General features: G+C 43.0%; 1 protein-coding gene across 1 annotated transcript in view; it reads left to right on the forward strand.

Annotated features, from left to right (window-relative positions):
• Positions 1–23829, forward strand: part of gmps (guanine monophosphate synthase) — a 48047-nt gene extending 24218 nt beyond the window's left edge. The window contains exons 7-16 of the mRNA XM_084330890.1: positions 911–1076; positions 6455–6606; positions 7575–7748; positions 9267–9372; positions 9578–9693; positions 14886–15011; positions 19042–19157; positions 21355–21485; positions 21718–21890; positions 23183–23829. Of these exons, the coding sequence (XP_084187016.1) occupies positions 911–1076; positions 6455–6606; positions 7575–7748; positions 9267–9372; positions 9578–9693; positions 14886–15011; positions 19042–19157; positions 21355–21485; positions 21718–21890; positions 23183–23284 (1362 nt within the window). The 3' untranslated portion in view covers positions 23285–23829. The remainder of the gene's footprint in view (positions 1–910; positions 1077–6454; positions 6607–7574; positions 7749–9266; positions 9373–9577; positions 9694–14885; positions 15012–19041; positions 19158–21354; positions 21486–21717; positions 21891–23182) is intronic.
• Positions 23830–24829: the final 1000 nt, after the last annotated feature.

A 24829-nucleotide genomic window follows, 5' to 3' on the forward strand; every position in this document is an offset into this window, starting at 1 on the left:
TTATATCTGCCCTATTTTGATATCGGACCGATACCAATGTGTAAAAAAACTGCCATATCGGCCGATATTATATTGGCGGCCGATATATCGTGCATCACTAAGAATAAGTCATTCTCTTTGGGTTTTAAAGGGTTACTAATGTGAATATTTTATATTTAGTTATTTTTTGTTTGTGTTTTGGAGGCTTAATTTGATAAGAATATAGGACATGGATATACAGTATAAGCATTACAGCCCTGACACACCAGTAGCGCGTGAAGGCAGGCGGGCGACCAGCGCTTCACTTTCGCTTCCATGTTAATGCACGTAGCTGTGACCACACCGGCCGCAAGCGGGCGCGCGACTCGCGGGGCGGAAGCGAGCGTTCTCGCTTTGGTTGGATTCAGAGCCGTGCGCCACGCGCATTTTCACAGAAATACACTCAATATCTGCATTATTACCACACGTATAGATGTTGTTCAACCAGCTAATGTGTCTGTATCTTTCCCAATACAAATAAACCATATTACTATACTTTTTCAGGAGTACAGTCACACTGATCATCATTCTAACATTCTAATTAATTATATAATAACTGGTTATGATGCAAAATGGACAATAGAACTGGAAATCTTTAAAAAATCTTCAAACAGGGACTGACTTCGCATATAGACTAGGCATTTACAGCTGTTCCAATGTAAATGTGCCTTCTTCCGTGCACTTTCGCCCGCTCTGAAGTCGGACTCGGTGTGCCAGGCCACGCGCGCGATCTCGCACGGAACCCGCGAGTGCCTGAGTGCGCGACTGGTCTGTTTGCGCCATTATGCTTCAGCCTGTACCTTTTCAGTCACTGCCAAATTCAAAGACCGTGGACAGTCTGGAATGATTGTGCATATTAGTGTGTGATGACTGAATGAAACCCCTCCCCTAGGTGTTGCTGAGCGGTGGGGTGGACTCGACGGTGTGCACAGCCCTGCTGAACAAGGCTCTGAACCCGGACCAGGTGATCGCTGTTCACATCGACAACGGCTTCATGCGGAAGAGGGAGAGTCAGAGTGTGGAGGAGGCCCTCACCAAGCTGGGCATCAAACTCAAAGGTAGGAGACCTCCCTCACTAAGCTGGGCATCAAACTCCAAGGTAGGAGACCTCCCTCACGGGATAGTGGTAAACGTCCCAAATGGTTGACATTAATCAGGGTGGCTGCCGGTCCTTAAACATTTCTTAAATTCACATTTACTAATAAAAGGCCTTAAAAAGTATTACACATTTTAAATTCTGTTTGGGAAGGTTAATGTGTATTTCTTTATTGAATGCTGCAAGCAGGGTCTAAAATGAACTCTCAAGAGCCATACTTTATGGCGTTATCATGTTACATGACTTTGGTCTTTGCTACTCGTGTTCTCAGACTTTGTCCCCTGATGGCCACCGTAGTGTCTGTCTGGATGGCGTAGAGGAGCTAACTAGTTAGCTAACCTGTCTGGATGGCATAGAGGAGCTAACTAGTTAGCCAACCTGTCTGGATGGCGTAGAGGAGCTAACTAGTTAGCTAACCTGTCTGGATGGCGTGGAGGAGCTAACTAGTTAGCTAACCTGTCTGGATGGCGTGGAGGAGCTAACTAGTTAGCTAACCTGTCTGGATGGCGTGGAGGAGCTAACTAGTTAGCTAACCTGTCTGGATGGCGTGGAGGAGCTAACTAGTTAGCTAACCTGTCTGGATGGCGTAGAGGAGCTAACTAGTTAGCTAACCTGTCTGGATGGCGTGGAGGAGCTAACTAGTTAGCTAACCTGCAAACACTCCAGTTCAAGTTTTGTTTTATTTGTCACGTATACATTTTCTCCTGGTTTACTTTTAAGCTGTAAAAAGTGGGACAATCGTCGATCCAATCTACAAGAGGAAGTTGACTAGATTGAGACAGGATAGCATTTACCTATTTATTTAAAAGCCATGTATAAACTATGAAACCGAGAACCACCATAATAATACAGCTATGGTTACTTTCACACCTTTCATACAGGAATTGCAGCCCAAAGTGCTTCACAGCAGTAATGTAGACAAAATTGACATAAAATAGACAGGCATAAAATGAGCAGAGAATTTACTAAATAAAAGCAATGTATAAAAAGTTAAATAAAAGTGTTGCATAAGCTATAGCCTCAACATGACCAACCCAACAGAAGCCACAGTTGGCACAGTCTTACAAGTAGTCCAATAGTAGGACTACTGAAGCCCTTGGCAGGTGTGCCAAGAAGTTAATTTCAGACCCTGGCTATAAGACTATTATAGTGATTAATACCAATAAAGGGCCCCTATTGTAAAAACAAATATTTTCCTGTGTTTTCCATTGTTTTTACACAATGAGGGGTTGTCTCAACACTGAGAAATTGTGAAATAGGTACGTAGTGCAGTTTTTGCAGTTCAGCTGTGACAAGAACCCTCCCTATTGAAACAAGACATTCAGAATTGCAGCCACAATCAGAGTCAGAGATTTTATTTGCCATGTATGGACGCATCCACATTGGAATACAGGTAGAGAGCAACACTGTCTACAAATAAATCCAATACAGGAGCAGAGTAGAAACGGTAAAAAAAAAAAAAAAAAACACTGACAGTATAAAAGGACAAATGCTAAGGTTGATATAAACATCCCCTAAAGTGGTAAAGTGCATAATGCATAGAGGCACAATTTACAGTAAAAGTGCATATAATCAAAGTGCGTGATGCACAGACACACAGAAACAGCACTTCCACAACCTGACTAAATAACGCACCAAAATAAAATAGGATAATATACAAATCTAGCCTTTGGAGTTATTCAGGCTGCGCACAGCACTGGGGAAGAAACTCTTGGTAAACCGAGAGGTAGAGCATGTGATAGAGCAGTAGTGTCTGCCCGACGGGAGAGGGACAAAGAGGCCTGCGGCTGGGGCTAGAGGCACGGGAAAGCAGCCTGGGCACCATAGATCTCTTCTAGAGCTGGCAGGATGACCCCGATTGTCTTGCATGCGAGACGCACAATTCTGTTCAGAGATTTCTTCTCCTGGTCTGTAATATTACCAAACCATATTATAGTACAGGAGGAAGTAAGAACGCTCTCGATCACACATTGATAGAAGTTGTGTAGAATCGGGCGGCTACATGGCGTAGTGGGCTAGGCGCTCGCCACAAAATGCTGGAGACGCTGGGCTCGTCAGTTCGAGCCCAGCGCTCCACATTTGCTTTCAGTTTAGCTGGTCGTCCGTACTAATACACATTGGCCGTATTAGGGGGTGGGAAACTGATGGGTGGGGATCGGGCGTTGTGGACAGCGACTCCTACAGGTCGGTTGGTGCGCCTGCGCAGTAGAATCAGGAAGTGTCGGGGGCAGCGTGAGCCTCCCACGCGTTACTCCTCGCCACTGAGAGATCGAGCTGCGCAGGTGAAAAGATGCGACTGCTGTTACCTCAAGTACCGGAGGGGACTTGTGCTATGTATGACTTAGTCCACATTGCAGCCGGCTTGTGGGAGGCAAGAAACAGCGTCCGTGACAGGGGAGGGTTGAATTGGATTATACGAAATTGGGATGGGAGAAAATATAGAAAAAATGGGAGAAAAAGTGGAGTAAAAAAAAAGAAGTTGTGTAGAATCACCCTGTTATTAGTGAACTCTTTCAGTTTCCTAAGAAAGATGAGACGTTGCTGGGACTTTTTAACAATGGTTCTGGTTCATGGTTAATAACGTGCACGTGAAGAGAGAAAAATGCATCTGTGAAGCAGTAAATAAACAGTAAGGAACACTCCACCATTTTCATATACGTTTTATATGAATTTCATCTCTGCATCGGTTTTGCAGTTGTTGGAAGTTGTATACTTTTGACTGAGCTAGGCTAGCTGCTCTCTTGACACACTGAGATGAAACTGATATCAGTCTTCTCTATTGACTCTGGGGAAGATGGCAAATAAGTGTATTTCACAATCTTTTTAACCTTAACAGGCACCCAGAAAAGTGGCAATTATTTTTACTTGAACTTGAGGACTGCATAACATTTTTGCAAAGCTTTATACTTATAGCACGATAACATTTTGAAGTTACTAATGAAAAAAAGAAATCACTTTTAGTGCTAATGAAATAGACTAAAAATTTTCTGTAGTGGTTGCAATATCCAATTATTATTTTTTAAATAGGTATAAGCTGGAAAACTCTGCAGATCCATAGCCTGTATTATGTAGTACAGGTTCAAATAAAATAAAAATCTGTTCAGAAATGTGTCGTTGAGAGAGATCCACGTAAACCGTGCGCCAAAAAAAAAAAGCTCTCCAGAATTCCATTTCCTCGTCCACGGCCATTCATTAAAAATGTGATTCACTTCTGGTTTTCGCTCTTCAACTTTCACCTAGATCCCTTATTCGCACCCCCCCATGTGGGGTATCATTGGAAAGCTACACTCATTGGCTACAACGCTCACATCATTTTCGCCATCAGCGGATGGTTGGCAATTCTGGGGCGGTCATCTGACACTTGCACGTAAAAAGATGCTCACCTGACATATCGTCATGTAACTCGAGAACCGATGCACGGATTTGGTCGAGTGAGGTGGTGTTCGAACGGCAACAAATAGATCTTTAATTTGGTCATTTATATGTTCAGCGAAAAATGCAGCCACTAGATGCTCACAAAGTGCAGTGACTTTGTGTGTTCCGCCCACGGGCAACAATTATTAAAAAATAATTGTGTGCTGTTTTAATAATGTGTGACCAAGAATTCTGAAACGCATCACCGTTGCATCTGTGATTCCTATTAATTTAGCATCACTGATGACTGTATGGCTATTACCATAGATGGAACCACGCATTCCAGTTGTTCCTTGTTCTTATGTTGCTCTCAGGCCAAATGGCCATTTGAATAAAACCTGGAATAAACAAGGACACACAATGCCATAGATGTAACATCTCCAGTCTCTTTCTTACTTACTTAACACTTTCCGTGCCAGCAGGGGGTGCCAGAAATAGGCGCTTGAGTGCCAACGCTGTAGTCAATGGAGGGCGATCATATTTGCGAACACATAAACTATATCTTAAATTAGGGCTATGTGTCTAATACGCCCGTCGCTTATCAATGACTTGTTTGCAGTCAACATTGTCGAAACGGATTGTTTTTTAATCGGCTCATTTCCGTTTTATACCATTTTGAAAAACGCTGTTTTTTTTAAACTTTCGGGGGGAAAAAAAGATTCTGCAGGAATCGCGCTTTACTGTAAAACACATTGTAATTTTTCGGCCTATTTATGAATAGTTTTCAAATAAACGCTAGATTATCGATAGTATATGTGTACTTATGCACGCTATAGAAGCGGGCTGAAAAATCGATTATCTTATTTCCTGATCAGCACACACACACTCACAGCCACACACACACATATGGGACACGTTGATACGGTATATAGGTGAAAACGGCTCTCATTATTCTAAGACTGGTAAAAATAGATTCCTTACCTCAGATCAGATGTTCTCCAAAAAGCGTATTCCAATTCCTGATCGCCATTCCAAATATCGATCGCGTTTATTGATCCAATGCTGGGTGGTCGAAAGACATATTCCACGCTGTTCTGATGGTGGGCGATGACTGCAATAGGCTCGGGTTACATGCCTGAGAAGTAAAATGTGTAATCCGGACTCTTTTTTTCCCCATCCATTTCATTCAGTCCAATCCAATGGGGTGCAATACCATCCGGAGAGACGATAGGGGGTGGTATTTTCCCTGTTCGAGCTCAAACAGATCCCCACTGGTAACGTGAGGCTAGATTGATGAAAAATTCATGGAAATCGATAAAAAGAAAAAAAAACAATTAAAAACTAGATTTCTCGTCGGTTGGCACTCAACGCATGGCATGAACTAATTAGATTTCTCGTGGCTGGCACTCAAAGTGTTAATAGCGAACGTGAGATAATCAAACAAGTGAGCTAGCTGGCTGCTGTCATTGCTAACAGCTAACGCTAGCATATTTTGGGAACAAAAGCATTCATTCTGAACGTTACATCACTGATGCTTGGAATGTGTGAAACAACATGGCAAATGTACAAAATGGTGTTTCCATGTAACATTCTCCAGTCTCTTTCTTTTCAGTTCTCCCAGCTCTTAACAGACTGTTATGCTACCTGGCTAGCTAGCTACCTTTACCCAGCATGCCGTTGTAACAGTTAATAGGGTCCCATCTCAATACACTGATGATATTCGCATAACCTATTCTATATATTTTTTTTATATTATTTAACGACTATTCGAAAATCGATGCCCATCCATAATTGCGATTGCAAAAAAAAAGAATGCAAATTCAACCAAATCTACAATGTAAATTGCAAATCGTCTTTTATTAGTTTTTTCAAATGTATGTAGTGTCTCAAAACTCTTAATGAGGGCCCTACAAAGCCAGTATTTGTCAGCTGCTTCTTTGTAGAGTGACACTTTAATAAAGATGTTGACTCTCCTCCGTCCCCCAGTGGTGAACGCAGCCCACACCTTCTACAACGGGACAACGACACTGCCCATCTCCGAGGAGGACCGGACGCCGCGCAAGCGCATCAGCAAGACCCTCAACATGACCACCAACCCCGAGGAGAAGAGGAAGATCATCGGAGACACCTTCGTCAAGGTGGGACGAGCTCATTCATTACCGTCTCTCTCATGGGCTGTGATGTGGAATAATCTGACCAGATTATTCGTGGAGGCGGACAGCAGAGAGGCTTTGATTTAAGGACAGAGGTTACTGAGAGACCTAGGTTACAGCAGTGGCCCTATAGGCTATATCTCTGGTGAGCTAATACAGTATTTATAGACGATGGATCAAACAAGTGGAGCATTGACGTACATAATATGAGTTATAGATGTGGTGTACTACAGAGCGATATGGATAATGACATGGAGCTAGATATGACTGGGATTGAGTTAGAGATATGAGTGAAGTGTGTGTGTGTGTGTGTGTGCGCGCTCGCACATATGAGATGGAAGAGACGGAGAGTTATATGAGTGGCGTCTGTTATAGATCGAGAGAGAGGAGGGGGCAGTGTGAGATAGAAAGAGGGGGAGAGAGATATGAGTGGCGTCTGTTATAGAGGGGAGGGGGTAGTGTATGAATGTGTGTGAGATAGAAAGAGACTGAGAGGGGGAGAGAGATATGAGTGGCGTCTGTTATAGATAGGAGAATGGGGAGGGATTGTGTGTGTGTTGGAAAGGGATGAAGAGAGAGCAGTGTGTTGGTAGGTCTCCCTGCCAGGCTGCCTGATTGCATGTCTGTCCATCTGTATGTTCATAGATATACCGTATATTTCCCCCAAAGATATCATACCAACTACATTTAGTCATTTACTGATGCTTTTATCCAAAGCGACTTGAAAATTATTACAACTAATTATTGCATTTTCAATTCACCTGCCCCCTTCACTACACATGGCCCCCCTCCCCATCTGCCAAGCCGCTAACATTTAGATTGACTTCCTTTACAGCGACTGACTAACTGGTTTGCGTCGAGGCTAATAGAGGGGTTAATAACGGGTAGCGCGAGATATGAGGCCGGTGTGTGTGTGTCTCCGATGATTAACCTCCTCGGATTGACATCCCCAGGTGGCCAATGAGGTGATAGGAGAGCTGAACCTGAAACCAGAAGAGGTGTTCCTGGCCCAGGGAACCTTGAGGCCTGACCTGATTGAGAGCGCCTCCCACCTCGCCAGCGGCAAGGCCGAGCTCATCAAGACGCACCACAACGACACAGAGCTCATCCGCAAGCTCCGAGACGAGGTATGGAACATGGATCCTTTTTCTTTTCTTTTAGGCTGCACACAGCTAGATGCTTCTTGTAGCATGCGGAGAGAAGCGGGGTGCTCGCTCCCAAGCAGGGAGGGGTGAAGGCAGGAGGACGTTGATTGGTTGTTGCTAGCGCCTTCCCCCCCCAATGCCAACAGTGTATACCATGCAAAAGTAGGATCGTTTTTTTCCCTTTGACATGTGAAAAGAATACGCATCAGTCAGGTTGCATAGAGTGGGAAGCGCACCCAAGCGCACAGGAGCTTGAAACAATGAAAACACGCACGCAAGCGCTTCAGAAGGTTTTCACAACCATTCGTGGGGCAATTCACACCAAGCCATGGACATGGGTAGGTCCCAGGCTGTCACATTTTTATGCCAGAACCAGGTCCACAAGTTTATTTTAATAATAATATAATAATAATAATAATCTTAGTTTATTTGTATAGCACCTTTCATACAAAAATTGCAGCTCAAAGTGCTTCACAGCAGAAAAAATAAAATAAAAAAAAACAGTGGCAGATCAAGAGCAATGCATAAAGTGCAGACATTTACTTAATATTTGCTTAATTGTCACGTCCCAAACGGGTTGTCACATTTTCAACATTAGCAGGAGCAGACGTGTGTGCGTTTTGTTGTTCCACAGGGCAGGCTGCATGTTGCCCAGTACGTTGGTCTCTCATGCTGTGTATTTAGGCCGTCACCAAATGACCGCCACACTAGTCCACAGTAACCAAAGCCAAGGGGGCCACGCTCTTTCAACATGGCTCCACCATGCAAACCCTTTGACACAAAGACCACCCAGGTAGGAGCCTTGTCGTGACCCTGCTCTTGACCTGGGTAGCGAGTCCTGGGTCAGTGAACATCAACATGGGACAGCTGACAAAGGTAGGGCTGGTTAAAAAGATATATATTTGAATCCTTTCATTTGAATTGAATCTTTTAATTTTAAGTGAATCAAATTGATTCTTAAAATTAGGGCTGGGCGATATGGCCAAAAATTATATTGCGATATCGATAACAATATATCATTCGATATTATCAAGTATAAAAAAAAAATATATATATATATATCGCAATAATTATCGTTATATCGCCCTACTTAAAATCCCAATTGATGTTTTAATTTATGCCTTTTTTTCAGTGGACGTGTGAAGATTTTCCCGCTAAACGTTATTTCTAGTGTGCGTCTCGCCATGCAGATGCCGGCCCCCTGTAACCAGCGCCATCGAGCCTGATAGAATCCATATAGAATTGGTACTGAATCTAAATCTAATCGGAACCCCGTGAATTGAAATCATACGGCGTAATCGGTGCCGATATCCAGCCCTAGACGCTGGTGACTTTGTTATGGTAAACGGGCTCACATGCACACCAGAAAACAATTTTTAAATCCTTGATAGTTACTCCATCGCTGATCGTCATCGTTCATTGTTCAGCGTTCACGTATAGCAGTACAAACCCTCACGCATGTGTTCCTGCCTTCTCTGTGGCCGTGTTGATCCCATCCAGGGAAAAGTAATCGAGCCACTGAAGGATTTCCACAAAGATGAGGTCAGAGCACTGGGGAGGGAGTTGGGCCTGCCTGAGGAGATAGTCTGTCGACACCCTTTCCCTGGTATGTACACACACACACACACACACACACACATGCATACACACACACACACACACACTGTACATACACACTCATTCATATACGCACTCTCTCTCTCTCTCTCTTGCTACTACCTCTATACCTCTCTCCCTCTCATTTGCTCATCTATAGTCTTCCCACACTGCCATTCCATTCAGATGTCCCCTGTGTCTCTCCTCTCCTGCAGGTCCTGGTCTGGCCATCAGGGTGATCTGTGCAGATGAGCCCTACGTCTGTAAAGACTTTGCTGAGACCAACAACATCCTCAAAATCATCTCGGACTTCTCCGCCAGCATCAAAAAGGTCAGAACTACATAACTGTATACGGACATGTTTTATTTAATTTTATGTTTTATTTATTTTTGGAATTGTGGTGAAAACAGCCTCATGTTTGAGGACAATGCATGCAGATTTTTGTCTTTCAGCTTTTTCTAACCTTTATTTACACAGTGTAGGTTCGCTGAGCACAGAAGCTCTTTTTCAGCAACACCCTGCTTCACACTCATACTGTTAACACAGATTCACACCTGGGAGCTGCCCAGTACAACCAGTACAACACAGTACAACCACAGTCTGACACTGTTGACCACTAGGAGCTGCCCAGTACAACCACAGTCTGACACTGTTGACCACTAGGAGCTGCCCAGTACAACCACAGTCTGACACTGTTGACCACTAGGAGCTGCCCAGTACAACCACAGTCTGACACTGTTGACAACTAGGAGCTGCCCAGTACAACCACAGTCTGACACTGTTGACCACTAGGAGCTGCCCAGTACAACCACAGTCTGACACTGTTGACCACTAGGAGCTGCCCAGTACAACCACAGTCTGACACTGTTGACCACTGAGCAGTTCAGTTAGATTTCAATCAATTCAAAATGTAAATCTAGAATCTGTTATTCATGAATAGGTTGGATATGATGACCTTCTCTTGCAAAATGGTTTTCCATATTTGAGTTTTAGAAGAAGGAAAAAAAGAAAACACCTTGTGAATTTATTGATTGAGTTTGATAATTGAATTGATTTATTTGAGCTCATTCCTAGTAAAAGCAACACAATACACTTTTTTTCTCTCAAAATATAACCTAACGAGCTATTAATTTGTAATTTGCAGAAATTCAGTGTTGTGTATATTTAAGCCCTAGGCTTGGGTGTCATAGCCCGGTACAGGGCCAAGATTCATATCACGCCATAAATCGATCAATACAGAACGCATTAAATAATGTTGAGTTTCTTTTTCAAATGTAGCCAAGAGTGTATATTTTCAGCACTAAATTTTTTTACCAATGATTTTAAGTTTTTTTTTTAAGTTTTACCAAAACTACACTACCCAGTAGGGTGGGAATCACCAGTTTCATCACGATACGATATCGATTCTTTGGACAACGATACGATATTTGCCGATATCACAACATCTGCCACGATTCGATTCAGGTGCCTGCGATCAATATGAGACTATGTTATATGCCCATTTAAAGGGGAACTATTTTACTATTTCTTTCACTATTTGGGCACTTTTACACAATTCCTGTGAGTCTATGGAACACCTCTGTAATATATATATATTTTTTTATTCATTGTTTTGTATTTCTAATCAAGTCCTCAAAAACAGCATTTTTCTACCTCAAGATCTCGAGCCGTTTTGAGCCTGGGCTCCTAAACCACTGCGCCGTGCCGGCGCCGCCTGAACATTAACATGCAGCGGTGTCTTTCTGACATCACATATCGCGCACATTTTCAAATGACTCAGTTCAGTGAGGGTGAATATTGTGAGAGGAGAATTGGAAGAATGCGCCAATATGAGAATTTTGAGACATAGATCATATTAATATAAGTTCACATAGCTAGGAAACAATGCTAAACACTCAAAAAGGCCATTTATAAGATAGTTCCCCTTTAACACAATCAGTAACATTTAGATCAACTCAAAAAAGGCAAAAAAAATGTTGCTCTTCCAGACATTTAAATGAAAAACAATCTATTGTTTTTAATACAAATAGACCTCCTGTTCACTGTAAAGTGCCACGTTTTGATATATTGATATATATAAAACCCCTTCCTCTCCCAAACCGTTCTTCTAATTGTTTTATGTTGCATGGTGATCATGAATACATTCATTATGTATTGTATTTTTTATGTTTAAATATCAACATGATCTGTCCATCCTCAGTAAATTTACTATAAATATAATATATTCTTGACTTCATCTGGTCTTTCCAAACGCACACACAGAAAGGGAGAATGCCCCCCACCTTCCCCAGTCCCCACTTTGCTGTTCTCTCTATATGGCTCTGATCAGGGTTAGCTTAGCTTAGCTAGCTTATGCTAACGTAACGTTAATTTCGGTCTTTAACGCAACATGGGCATAAAGGAATGGCGAGGATGCAAAGCATGTTGGATGCATTTTGACCCGTTGTGGGGGGAAAACAGCAGGCACTTATTTCTGGTCGCAAAATAGGCGGACTCTGGAGCTATGCTGTGTAACGTCTACACATGCGGAGCTACTGTTGTTGTTGCGGATATGCTCCAGGGGATTTTCAAAATAGTATCGCAATATGAATCAATCTTTTTACGTTGCATCGATCCTATTTAATCATTGATAATAGATCGATATATCGATCTGGATCGATGTATCGTCCCACCCCTACTACCCAGCTCACGCCAGCCCCTGTCAAACTTGGAGCTGTCTGACGTGAAATTATTTCATTCTTTTTTATGATAATGTCTCACTGAACATTATTGCCATAAAATAGAATGTAGTTAGTTAGTAGGCTGTAAAGTGAAGGCTGAGCCTGTGTCGTTTCATCCCGTTCCCACCTCGGCGGATTACGCTATTTTCACTCTGGGTGAAAGATATATTGGTGTAGATTTAGGAATAAAAAGTTCTCCATTTACAGTCCTTTAAAGTCGGGACTAGATCTTTCCTCGCGAACGGATACTTGATCACCACTTGACTCGCCACAGAGTTTTATTTGACGTAATTGGTGCGAGTTTAGTCACGTATCTTGCGCTCGACCAATAGCAGCTCTCTTTGTTGCGAGGATACGGCCGTCGGGCAACAACAAATATGACATCCACAGAGTAACATTACATCAGAAAAGGACGGAAATGGACAAAAAGCACCTAAAGTTCGCAAAACAATGTTATATGCATCTCACATCCGTTCAGAAAGAATGTGTACAAGATTTTACACAGACACGTGGGATAGATATAGAAACTTGCGTCGAACGGTGGTTTAACCTACCAGGCCAGAATCATACCATTGCGGAGACATACAAACATTGTTTAGAGATCGGTTTTGCCAATGTACAGTTTAGCTGTGTTTTTGTTTACATAACTAGCATTCTAGTTTTCTTCAGATACTGTATGCCATCTAGTTTTATTGTTTACAGTGATGTTTATGTAGCTCTGCTAGTTCATAGTGATGTTTAAAGTATGTTAGCTTTCAGAACCAATGCTTGTTACCCTTACCTCTTCCTCCCCCCACACACTAGCTCCTAGTGACTAGGACAAGAGCTAGCATGCACCCCTGGGGGAGGGGGGGGGGGGCTAACTAGATGGCATACAGCAGTGGTGCCCAACCAGTCGACAGGTAGATAGCGGGCTGATTTCAAGTAGATCTCGATTAATAAAATTAGATTTTTTAATTTATTTTTTTGCTAAATCAACTCTGCCTCTCTTTGTTAACTACAACAAGCAATGCTGTTTGTTATTTAAGATGAGGTCTGACTCGGCACTGACAGATTTGTGTTCATTATGCTGCTTTTATAAAGCCTCAAATGACTGCTTACAATATACAATTTTGGCTGGTAGCTCTCGGCTAGGTGGTAAATTAAAAAGTAGATCTTGGTTCAAAAAAGGTTGGGCACCCCTGGCATACAGTATCTGAAGAAAACTAGAATGCTAGTTAATTATGTAAACAAAAACACAGCTAAACTGTCTCAGCACAGCAAATAGTCTATTTAGCTAGGCTTAGGTGTCATCAGCCCTTGGCACCAATGTGTGTTCAGCACTTATTGGGATCTATTGGGGTTGTGACTCTACAAGTGCCTTTCATGCACTGTAAACCCTAATAATAAGTTACTAGAACTTTAAAAAGTTGATTGCCTCAATTTTTTCAAGCTGATGAACTCAAAATGTTTTCAGTTGGCTAAGACTTACAGTTCTTTTTATTTCTAAATCTACACCAATATATCTTTCACCCAGAGTGAAAATTGCGTAGTCCCCCGAGGTGGGAACGAGAATCATTTTCTAGACACTTCTCAGGCTTCACATTATGGCCTATAGTTTCTTTACCTTTCTGTGAACATCTGGGAAAAAACTGCGGCTCAATCGGGTAAAAAATGGCGGCGCATTTTGCATTACAAAGAAATAGATTTCATTCACGGTTTTTGCTGCCCTGTCAGGGGCGCCTGATGGTACTAAATCCAGATTGACCTCTGCCATTGGAAAGAGGAGATTTGGCCCGATCCATAGATGTGTGACTTGACCATTATAAGGTCATTTTTAGGCCTGATATTCTATATTCATATTTCAAATGGCATGTGTCCGGATGGCAAAATTCAGTACTGTATAAAAAAAAAACATGTAAAAAATCATCTGCCCTTTATTCATTTCATTAGATTTTTTGTACACTTGATCTCAAAAAGGTGCTGAATGAGCTCAGTGGCAATTCCTCACATCTGGTCAATGTTAGCATGGTGTTGTTCATATATTTAATTCCTTCTCTCCTGTTCTGCCCCATGTGTGTATATTTAACTCCTTCTCTCCTGTTTTGCCCCATGTGTGTATATTTAACTCCTTCTCTCCTGTTCAGCCCCATGTGTGTATATTTAACTCCTTCTCTCCTGTTCAGCCCCATGCGTGTATATTTAACTCCTTCTCTCCTGTTCAGCCCACGTGTGTATATTTAACTCCTGCTCTCCTGTTCAACCCCATGTGTGTATATTTAACTCCTTCTGTTCAGCCCACGTGTGTATATTTAACTCCTTCTCTCCTGTTCTGCCCCATGCATGTATATTTAACTCCTTCTCTCCTGTTCAGCCCCATGTGTGTATATTTAACTCCTTCTCTCCTGTTCAGCCCCATGCGTGTATATTTAACTCCTTCTCTCCTGTTCAGCCCACGTGTGTATATTTAACTCCTGCTCTCCTGTTCAACCCCATGTGTGTATATTTAACTCCTTCTGTTCAGCCCACGTGTGTATATTTAACTCCTTCTCTCCTGTTCAGCACCACGTGTGTATATTTAACTCCTTCTCTCCTGTTCAGCCCCATGTGTGTATATTTAACTCCTTCTCTCCTGTTCAGTCCCATGTGTGTATATTTAACTCCTTCTCTCCTGTTCAGCCCCATGTGTATAAATTTAACTCCTTCTGTTCAGCCCCATAATTTAACTCCTTCTCTCCTGTTCAGCCCCATGCGTGTATATTTAACTCCTGCTGTCCTGTTTTGCCCCATGCGTGTATATTTAACTCCTTCTCTCCTGTTCAGCCCCATGTGCTCCTACAGAGAGTCAAGTCATGTATATCTGATGAGGAGGAGGAGAAGCTCATGCAGATCACCAGCCTTCATTCACTCAATGCCTTCCTGCTGCCCATCAAGACTGTTGGTGTTCAGGTAAGTCTCTGTCTGTCTGCAACCTATCAGAACTGTTGGTATTCAGGTAAATCAATGAATCCATCCACCCATCAGTTCCGATCATCATAATATCTTCTCGCTGTCCATAAACATTCTCAGTGTCAACGTAAAATGCAGAGCTCTACTATTAGACAGATCAGTCGATCAACAAATTTACTATTATGTTACGTTTCATAACGTAGACCACACGTAAGTCAAGAGAGTCTAGCGGGGACAGAAGTTAGACAACACTGTTTGTATATGGAGAGTGATTGGGTGTATAGCAGGGGTCTCAAACTCAATTTACCTGGGGGCCGCTGGAGGTAGAGTCTGGGTGAGGCTGGGCCGCATAAAATATTCCACAAAAAAAGGGTTTCAAGCATTCAAAAAAAAAGTACAACTGATCCAATCTTCTCAATCCTTAGCAATAACATTTCAGAACATGAACAGTTCTTCAGAACATGAATGGTTCTTCAGAACATAGGCTTCTCAGTGGTGTCAGTGGACTCATCCACAGCTATGGAAATGCACTGTGCATTTTCTTTTATTCTAATATAAAGCTGTTTAATCAAATCACCAGCCAGTATTTCAGTTGTTCTGGTTGCTGTGCGATCTGAGGGGGCTTTGCTTTTGTTTGCCTTCAAACATGGTCTCCATGGCCGCATTAACACTACACTTTGATGTCAAGTAGGGGGCCGCAAAATATCATCCCTCGGGCCGCGAGTTTGAGACCCCTGGTGTATAGAGAGATGGAAGTTAGACAACACTGTTTGTATATGGAGAGTGACTGGGTGTATAGAGAGATGGAAGTTAGACAACACCGTTTGTATATGGAGAGTGACTGGGTGTATAGAGACGGAAGTTAGACAACACTGTTTGTATATGGAGAGTCAGGCTGGCTGAGACATGTACTGCATAGAGAAACCGACGTTGGAGAACATTTCTCCATTCACAGTGTTAGTCCTGCTGCTATATCATCATCACCATAGCTTGGTGGTCAACCACCAGTGGTAAGCCACACCCATTCTGACTGTCTCTCTCTGACTCTTTCTTTCTGTCTCTCTCACTCCTTTGCTTTTTCTTTTTTCTTTCTTTCTCACTTTCTTGCTTTCTTTCTCTTTCCTTTCTTTTTTTCTTTCCTTGTTTCTTCCGTTGTTTCTCTCTTTATCTCTCTCTCTCTCGCTCCCCCCCTCCCCTCTCCCTCTCTTGGTATGTGAAACAGTCTTAACACATTCAGAGCCGGCCGGATATGACCAAATTAGGGCTTGTAGGCCAGCGCTTTAATCAATGGGAGGACTGGGATATTTGCGAACGCTTAAACTATATCTTAAATTATGGCTATGGGTCTAATACACCCGTCGCTTATCAATGACTTGCTTGCAGTCAACATGTACGAAACGGATTGTTTTTTCATTGGTACAATTCCGTTTTATACCGTTTTGAATAAGAGTATAGTTTTGGAGATTTCTAGTAATTTCAGAGAAAGACACGATAATAATAGCCCTTTAGTGGAATACACAAAACATGTTGTCATTTTTCGGCTGATTTATGAATCGTTTTCAAATAAACGCTAGATTATCAATAGTACCGTAATTTTCGGACTATAAGCCGCAACTTTTTCCCCCTTTTCGTCCCCATGGCTTATATAACGGTGCGGCTAATCTATGGATTTTTACAGCTAACTGGGCGCGCTCCCTCAGCTCTGTGACCGTCAGATCAGACTCCTAAATCTGCTGTGCACGCGCTAATGTAGCTATCGTTCTGTGAGCTAACGTTCGTACCTAGCTGGCGCTGGCTAACTAACGTAGCTATCGTTCTGTGAGCTAACGTTAGTACCTAGCTGGCGCTGGCTAACTAACGTAGCTATTGTTCTGTGAGCTAACGTTAGTACCTAGCTGGAGCTGGCTAACTAACATAGCTATCGTTCTGTGAGCTAATGTTAGTACCTAGCTGGCGCTGGCTAATGTAGCTATCGTTCTGTGAGCTAACGTTAGTACCTAGCTGGCGCTGGCTAACTAACGTAGCTATCGTTCTGTGAGCTAACGTTAGTACCTAGCTGGCTAACGTAGCTATCGTTCTGTGAGCTAACGTTAGAACCTAGCTGGCGCTGGCTAACTAACGTAGCTATCGTTCTGTGAGCTAACGTTAGTACCTAGCTGGCTAACGTAGCTATCGTTCTGTGAGCTAATGTTAGAACCTAGCTGGCGCTGGCTAACTAACGTAGCTATCGTTCTGTGAGTTAACGTTAGTACCTAGCTGGCGCTGGCTAACTAACGTAGCTATCGTTCTGTGAGCTAACGTTAGTACCTAGCTGGCGCTGGCTAACTAACGTAGCTATTGTTCTGTGAGCTAACGTTAGTACCTAGCTGGTGCTGGCTAACTAGCTATCGTTCTGTGAGCTAACGTTAGTACCTAGCAGGCGCTGGCTAACTAGCTATCGTTCTGTGAGCTAACGTTAGTACCTAGCTGGCGCTGGCTAACTAACATAGCTATCGTTCTGTGAGCTAATGTTGGTACCTAGCTACTGTTACTGTTTAAACAAATGTTAATAAATGGGAGCTTCCTCAAACAGCTATCTCTTTCCCGACAATCCCCTCTGTGCACGAACCCTTATTATGGTAATTAAACATTAAAACACCTGCGGCTTATAGTCCAGTGCGGCTTATATAAATATGTACACATCATTCAATTTAGCTGCTGCGGCTTATATTCAGGTGCGCCTTATAGTCCGAAAGTTACGGTATATGTGTCCTCATGCACGAAGAGAAGCAGGGTCTGAAAAATCGCTTCTCCATACTCTGGTCGGCGCGAACCTCACACATGCGCCGATGGCGGAGAAAGGAACATCTGATTACCCCAATATTCGTAACATAAAGGCCTTACCTCACATCTGATGTCATGCAAAAAGATTAATCCAATTCCTGATCGCCATTCCAAATATCGATCGCGTCCATTGATCCAACGTTATAGTCCAAAACACATAATCCACGATGCTCCCAGTCCCCCCAGCCAATGCAATAGTATCCAGCTGCATGCCCTAGAAGTAAAACCTGGACCGGACTTTTTGATGCACAGTCTCAGCCAATCCAATCCAATGATGTGCAATACCATCCGGGAGACGATATGCGGCGGTATTTGCCCTTTGCGAGCTCAGACCCATTCCCAATGATAACGTCAGGCTGGATGGATGGAAAATTAATGGATATCGCTAATAAAAGAAATAACGATTAAAACCAGACTACTTGTGATTGGCACTCAAGCGATTGCGAGTTAACCCGACTATACTCGTGGTTGGCACTGAATGGGTTAATGTCGAGGCTGTGGTTAGGGTTGTAGTCCTGCAGTCTGTGCTGCTCCCAGAGATCCTCCCCAAACAAACATCACCCTCACTCTCCCCTCCTCTGTTGCGTTTCACTTTACCACGGTAACTATGACAACGTTGATCATCGTGGCCACTTGACCCTGTCCAGACGCACGCCCACACTCACCACAGGCAGCCAATGACATTACGTCGGGCGTGTCTCCATCACTTCCTGTTTGAAGCCACAGAGAACTAAATTTACCCCAGACCTCAGACCTGGGGGCAGGCAGGAGACAGAGGACTGGAAGTCCTGGAAGAAATGAGCCACGCCAGGTTTGGTGTGTGTATAAATAAAACCTTTTACTGCAGGAAGTGTGACTAACTTGTTATGAGTTGTGCTCTTGAGCATGGCAGTAACTCTGCCAGGGTTAGGGTTTCGATTCCCGTGGGTACTAGAAAAGCATTATAGAAATGCAGCCTTCCGCTCATCGGAGTGAGGCAGGGAAACATTTTGACTGGGAAGGGTTGTCTCACCGCCCCCTCTTCTCTCCTCAGGCTGACTGCCGGTCCTACAGTTATGTGTTGGTCTCACCGCCCCCTCTTCTCTTCTCAGGGTGACTGCCGGTCCTACAGTTATGTGTTGGTCTCACCGCCCCCTCTTCTCTCCTCAGGGTGACTGCCGGTCCTACAGTTATGTGTTGGTCTCACCGCCCCCTCTTCTCTCCTCAGGGTGACTGCCGGTCCTACAGTTATGTGTGTGGTATCACCAGTAAAGAGGCTCCTCACTGGGAGTCGCTCATGTTCCTCTCCAGACTCATCCCACGCATGTGCCACACCATCAACAGGTACACACACACACACACTCATCCCACGCATGTGCCACACCATCACCAAGTACACACACACACACACACACATACACATCCTGATTGCCAATATACCAGTATTACCATGGAAACGAAACTCAAGCGCGGCGTATGTGTCGGATGGTGTCCAGATAGCGCCTACCTGGCACACCACAGGCGCGCACCGACGTGGTGATGGGTGCTGCGCCAGTGAAACACTCTTCTACCGTGACTCACAAGACCCAGTAATAAGACACAGAATTATTACATTTCTGTTGATATATTTCTTATGTATCAACACATAGCAACTGTTGTTTCTTCCAACACGCCGTGAAACGCCTCTAGTCACATTATACATACTAGTCACATTATACATAGTACTAGTGACATAATACATAATACTAGTCACATAATGCATAATACATAATACTAGTTACATAATACTAGTCACATAATACATAATACTAGTCACATTGTACATAGTACTAGTGACATAATACATAATACTAGTCACATAATACTAGTCACATTATACATAATAATAGCCACATTATATATAATACTAGTCACATTATACATAATACTAGCCATATTATACATTAGACTAGTCACATTATAGTATTCACTCACACAAGATTGATGAGTGAGTTAGTGACTTGTCAACAAACTTATACCGGTAATAATAATCTTTATTTTCTTTTTATTTAGTAAGTGTCTTGCAATAAATAAAAGTACTGAAGGCTGTACAGAAACGGAAAGCAGGATGTGAAGTCAAAACAATGAAATGCATTTTAATTAGGGCTGTCACTAACGATTATTTTATCGATTAATCAGTTTATTATTTTATCGATTAATCTAAACGGTATTAATTTCCCAGAAAAATCAACAATTGATTATTATTTGCAATTTAATATTTCAAAATGTTAAAATTTTTACCCTCATCCTTTTTACCTTTTTAGATTTAAAAAAAACTACCAGCCAGAGAGATTTTTACCGGCCATAAATAGCTTTTTAGTATATTTCCATGAATTATTATATGTATTGTGTGTTATCTCTCCACTCCATGCTATGGTAGTGCCCTGCACAGGAGATACGATTAAAATGTATTTATTATATATAGGCTATATACATATTTAAATCAATATCTTCCTTTTGAATGCGGCCGGGTGGCGTAGCGGAGATTGCGCTCGTCACCAATGCAAGAGACTCCGGTCTCGACTCCCTGAGTCAGCATTGCCTGCGGCTTGGGCCAGTCGTCATATTATCTCAATTGGCAGAGGTAGCGGGTGGAAAGTCGATGGGTGGGGATTGGACGTTGTGGACAGCGACTCCTATAGGTCTGTCGGGTGACGCCTGTACAGCAGAGACAGGAAGTATCGGGGGCAGCGTGAGCCTCCCATGCGTTACTCCTTGCCACTGAGAGTCTGCGCTGTCTGGTGAAAAGATGCGACAGGCTGCCTCCTCGTGTACCGGAGGGGACACGTGATGCAAGGCTTCTATCTTCACTACAGCCGACCAGTGGGAGGCATAGTCTAGCAACGTTCAAGACAGGGGAGGGGAGAATTGAAGGGGAGAATTGGCGATACGAAATTGGGATGGGAGAAAAATAAGGAGAAAAAGTGGATCAAAAAAGAATCTTCCTTTTGAATAAAATAGGCTCAAGAATCTGGATAGTTAAAGCTAATTAGCCTAATCCATGTAAAAAAGAGTAGCGTATATTTATACACACACATACACACACACACACACACACAAGAGAGAGGGGGAATAGCTTATAGCAGACTTAATGATTTTACAATATTTTTGCTAATTAAGTGAAATATTTATTATCAACTATCCAGTTAGTTTTTTATAGTGTAACGCTACTTCAAATCATTGGATGTACAGAGAGAGAGGGAGAGAGACTGGCTCAGTTAGATTATACGTTGCGCATGTTATGACTTTGAACGTCTGCCATTTCCACCGCAAAAGGCATACAAGTAACAACAATACGACGCGTCGATCATGACTACCGTATGCAAATCGACGAAATGTATCAATCGACGAATCGTGACGGCCCTAATTTTAATGCAATAAAATAGACCACATATAGCGGTTGAGTGCAACTTATGATAATTGAAATAACACATCAATGGACTCACGCCCATAACACACACACACACCATTTAACACGTGTGTCCCTCTCTCCCCTCCCTAGAGTCGTCTATATATTTGGGTCCCCTATAAAGGAGCCACCCACCGACGTCACCCCCACGTTCCTGACCACAGGCGTACTGAGCACGCTCAGACAGGCTGACTTCGTAGCCCACTCTATCCTCAGAGACTCTGGTAAGCTGGGGTTTCCAGGTGTTGGAACATGTACAGTATTTGACCGTTACTGTAGAATCCAGTAGTCGGGTAGGAAATTGCATTGCCGGCTGTTCAATGATTCAATGACTTATGATTCAATGACTCTTCTAACCATAGAGGCGTACCTTGTTTAATCCATATCTCCATATCCATGTCTAACTCTTTCTCCTGGTGTTCTTGTTTCTCCCTCCCTCTGTCGCCTCCTCCTCAGGTTACTCTGGTAAGATCAGTCAGATGCCGATCATCTTGACCCCCCTGCACTTTGACCGTGACTCCCTGCAGAAGCAGCCTTCATGCCGGCGCTCCGTGGTGATCCGCACCTTCATCACCAGCGACTTCATGACAGGGATTCCTGCCACGCCTGGCAACCAGATCCCCGAGGAGGTACAGTAGCTTGGCCTCTAGTTAGCCTCCACTGTTCGTGAGAACCTGTTCAGTAACCTATCTGAGATCTAGATTTCATGGAGGGGGATTCCTGCCACACCTGGCAACCACATCCCTGCGGAGGTACAGTGGTGCAGTTTGTGGTCAGGACCACGTGTCTTTGGTGGTTTCTTTACACGGGACCCAAATCCAGTTTCCAAGTTGACAGACTTGCTGCTGGCTGGCCTCGCTGCTACAGAGCAGAACCTCCGAGTCGAGATGTGGAGCTCACTGGCTACTTACATCGTCAGCTCTGGGGATATAAGCAGGCCTAGGACTCTACGAAATTAATGGAGTGAGGTGTAAAATAGTTTATACTAGTAAACGTCGAGGAGGTTTATCTGATTGAGCAACACATTTGCAATGTTTCTTAGAAACGTATTGACATTTTAAACTCAGAATGTCATTCATCAGTGGATCTAGGCTGGTTATTTGGACAGTTTTTACATCAAAATGAGAATTTGCCAATGTTGAAATTGCCATTCAATTCATATGGTGCACATATGACAGTTTTTTCAATGACAAATTCATTTTCCTTGCTAGTTTATTTAACATTTATGGTGAAAAACCATACCAAACTAATTGTTATTCAATATAATTTTTTTTTTACAAATTAAAAGACGAGGCTTAGATATAATGATTATCAATTGATATTACAACACCAGGGTTACGGTAGCGTTAGCTGCTGTAACATTGGCTGACATACAGTAGCTCTAATGTTTGGTAGCTGTAGTTGGCGCTAACGCCAACTGTGGATATTAAAGGTGCTGTAAGTGGTGTTTCTTTGTTAAAATAAGTGTTAAATAGCTCTACATTCTAACAGCCATCGCTGATATAGAGTGTCTGGTCAGTAACATGGGTCTCCCAGTCCCTCCACTCTTTCTGGTATCCCCGTCCACTTTATCCAATCAGGAGAGAGAACCCTAGATATTTTAATTTCTTGAAATAACCAAATTAGCTTACGGTACTTTAGAATTTTTGGGGATTCTTTTAGATTATTTTACTTGACAACATTTGCTTAAAACTAGATTTGACTTCTTGTTTTTGTCTGATCATTTTTGCAGTGTGGAGTTCTCTCTCCTGAGCTATTATTTTAACATGTAGACAACTTGTTTTAACAAACAAAACAAAAATATCACTTATGTTTAGATGCTTTGCATTGTGGGGTAGATTAGGAGGGTTGAATCAGGAGTAGCAAAGAGGAAACGGATTGTTTTTGTTTTGAAACTGAAGCCTCTCACTGGTTCCTCCAGGTGGTGTTGAAGATGGTGAATGAGATCAAGAAGATCCCAGGCATCTCCAGGGTGATGTTTGACCTGACCTCCAAACCACCTGGCACCACCGAGTGGGAGTAGATAACAACGCTACAAAACACCCACGCAGAGGACGCACGCACACACACACACACACACACACACACACACACACACGAGAGGGGGCCGGTGAGCTCCTCTCCTCCTCCTTCGTCTTCCCTTCTTCTCCTCTGTCCTTTCCTTCACTCCTATCTTCACCTCTTTTCTCCCACACTCCCATGGCTCTCATCCTTCATCGCCCTCTCTCTCTCTCTCTCTCTCTCTCTCTCTCTCTCCTCTCTCTCTCTCTCTCTCTCTCTCTCTCTGTCTCTCTCTCTCTCTCTCTCCCCCTCTCTGTCTCTCTGTCTCTCTCTCTCTCTCTCTCTCTCTCTCTCTCTCTCTCTCTCTCTCTCTCTCTCTCTCTCTCTCTCTCTTCTCTCCCTAGAACATTCCCATGGAAGGCAGGCAGTACTGTGACCAGCGCACACCCGAAGCCGCTACTACTCTGCTAGCTCTCCGTCTTTATTTCTGTCTGTCGAGGGGATGTGATATTATATAATGTTATTGATAAAAATTATGAATTCATCATTCATCATCAAATCTTTTTTTGGGGGGTGGGGGTCCATGCGTGACGATACATTTCTTTATTTTTTTTCTTTTCTTCTGTGGATGTTTTAATTGCTGCTTCCTGTTTTTGAAATTGGCCACGAAAGGTGGAAGGTCAAATGTTTTTAAAAGTTCAGGAAGTGGATGAACTGAACGGAGTGCCTCGTGCTGCATTGTGGAATGAACAAAATAAAAAGATAATTAGAAGGCCACTCGGAGAGAAGCCTCCCCATCTGGGCAACGTCAGCTACATGCATACACCTACTATCAACATGTGTTACAGGGCTATATATATATATATATATGCCTACCATGGAGCAAGACACCTCACTAGAATTTACCTCCACTTTGGAACCGCTGTCTGACTCACCGCTCACTCACAGAACCACTGGAACGTGTCAGTTTATGAACCACGGCGGCTCACTCTGTAACGCGCCACATCCAATTCCACTCCTACAGTCGTGAATGCTCACTTAAAAACAGGTGAACTAGTAAAGAAAGTAAAAAATATATAGAAAATCTGATTATCTCCTTCTGTGAGTTTTGCCCCTACTTTAGACCAGCCATCTCGTTTTTGGCCAAATAGTGAAACGCCCTCTTGCGTTTACCCTCATTATTGATTTAAATGAGCAATGATGGAAATTAATTCAAATTAAATACTTGTCGTTGACCAATTCAAAATAAAATATTCGAGAATTTGGGTCCAGGGCCTACAGATCCAAATCTGATCAGAACTGTAGGAGTTATGGCTGGTGCAGACAGACAGACAGACAGACAGAACCACGGGGTGATTGCAATACCCCCTCGCCAGCGATTTGCGCACGCAGGTGTAACAAAAGAGACATACAACATCAAGACAAAAGGAACAGCAACCGGTGGTTTAAAATGTCACTCATCGCTCTTTACTGGTGTATTTAAGGCTCCTCTCAACCCAGGACTCTAACCCCTCCCTTTTTGCGTTCTCTCCCGCCTGTATACTGTGCTAAGAGACGGCGGCCGCCT

Source organism: Notolepis coatsorum, assembly GCF_963971535.1.
Source record: "Notolepis coatsorum genome assembly, chromosome: 1".
NCBI classification, from domain to species: Eukaryota; Metazoa; Chordata; class Actinopteri; order Aulopiformes; family Paralepididae; genus Notolepis; species Notolepis coatsorum.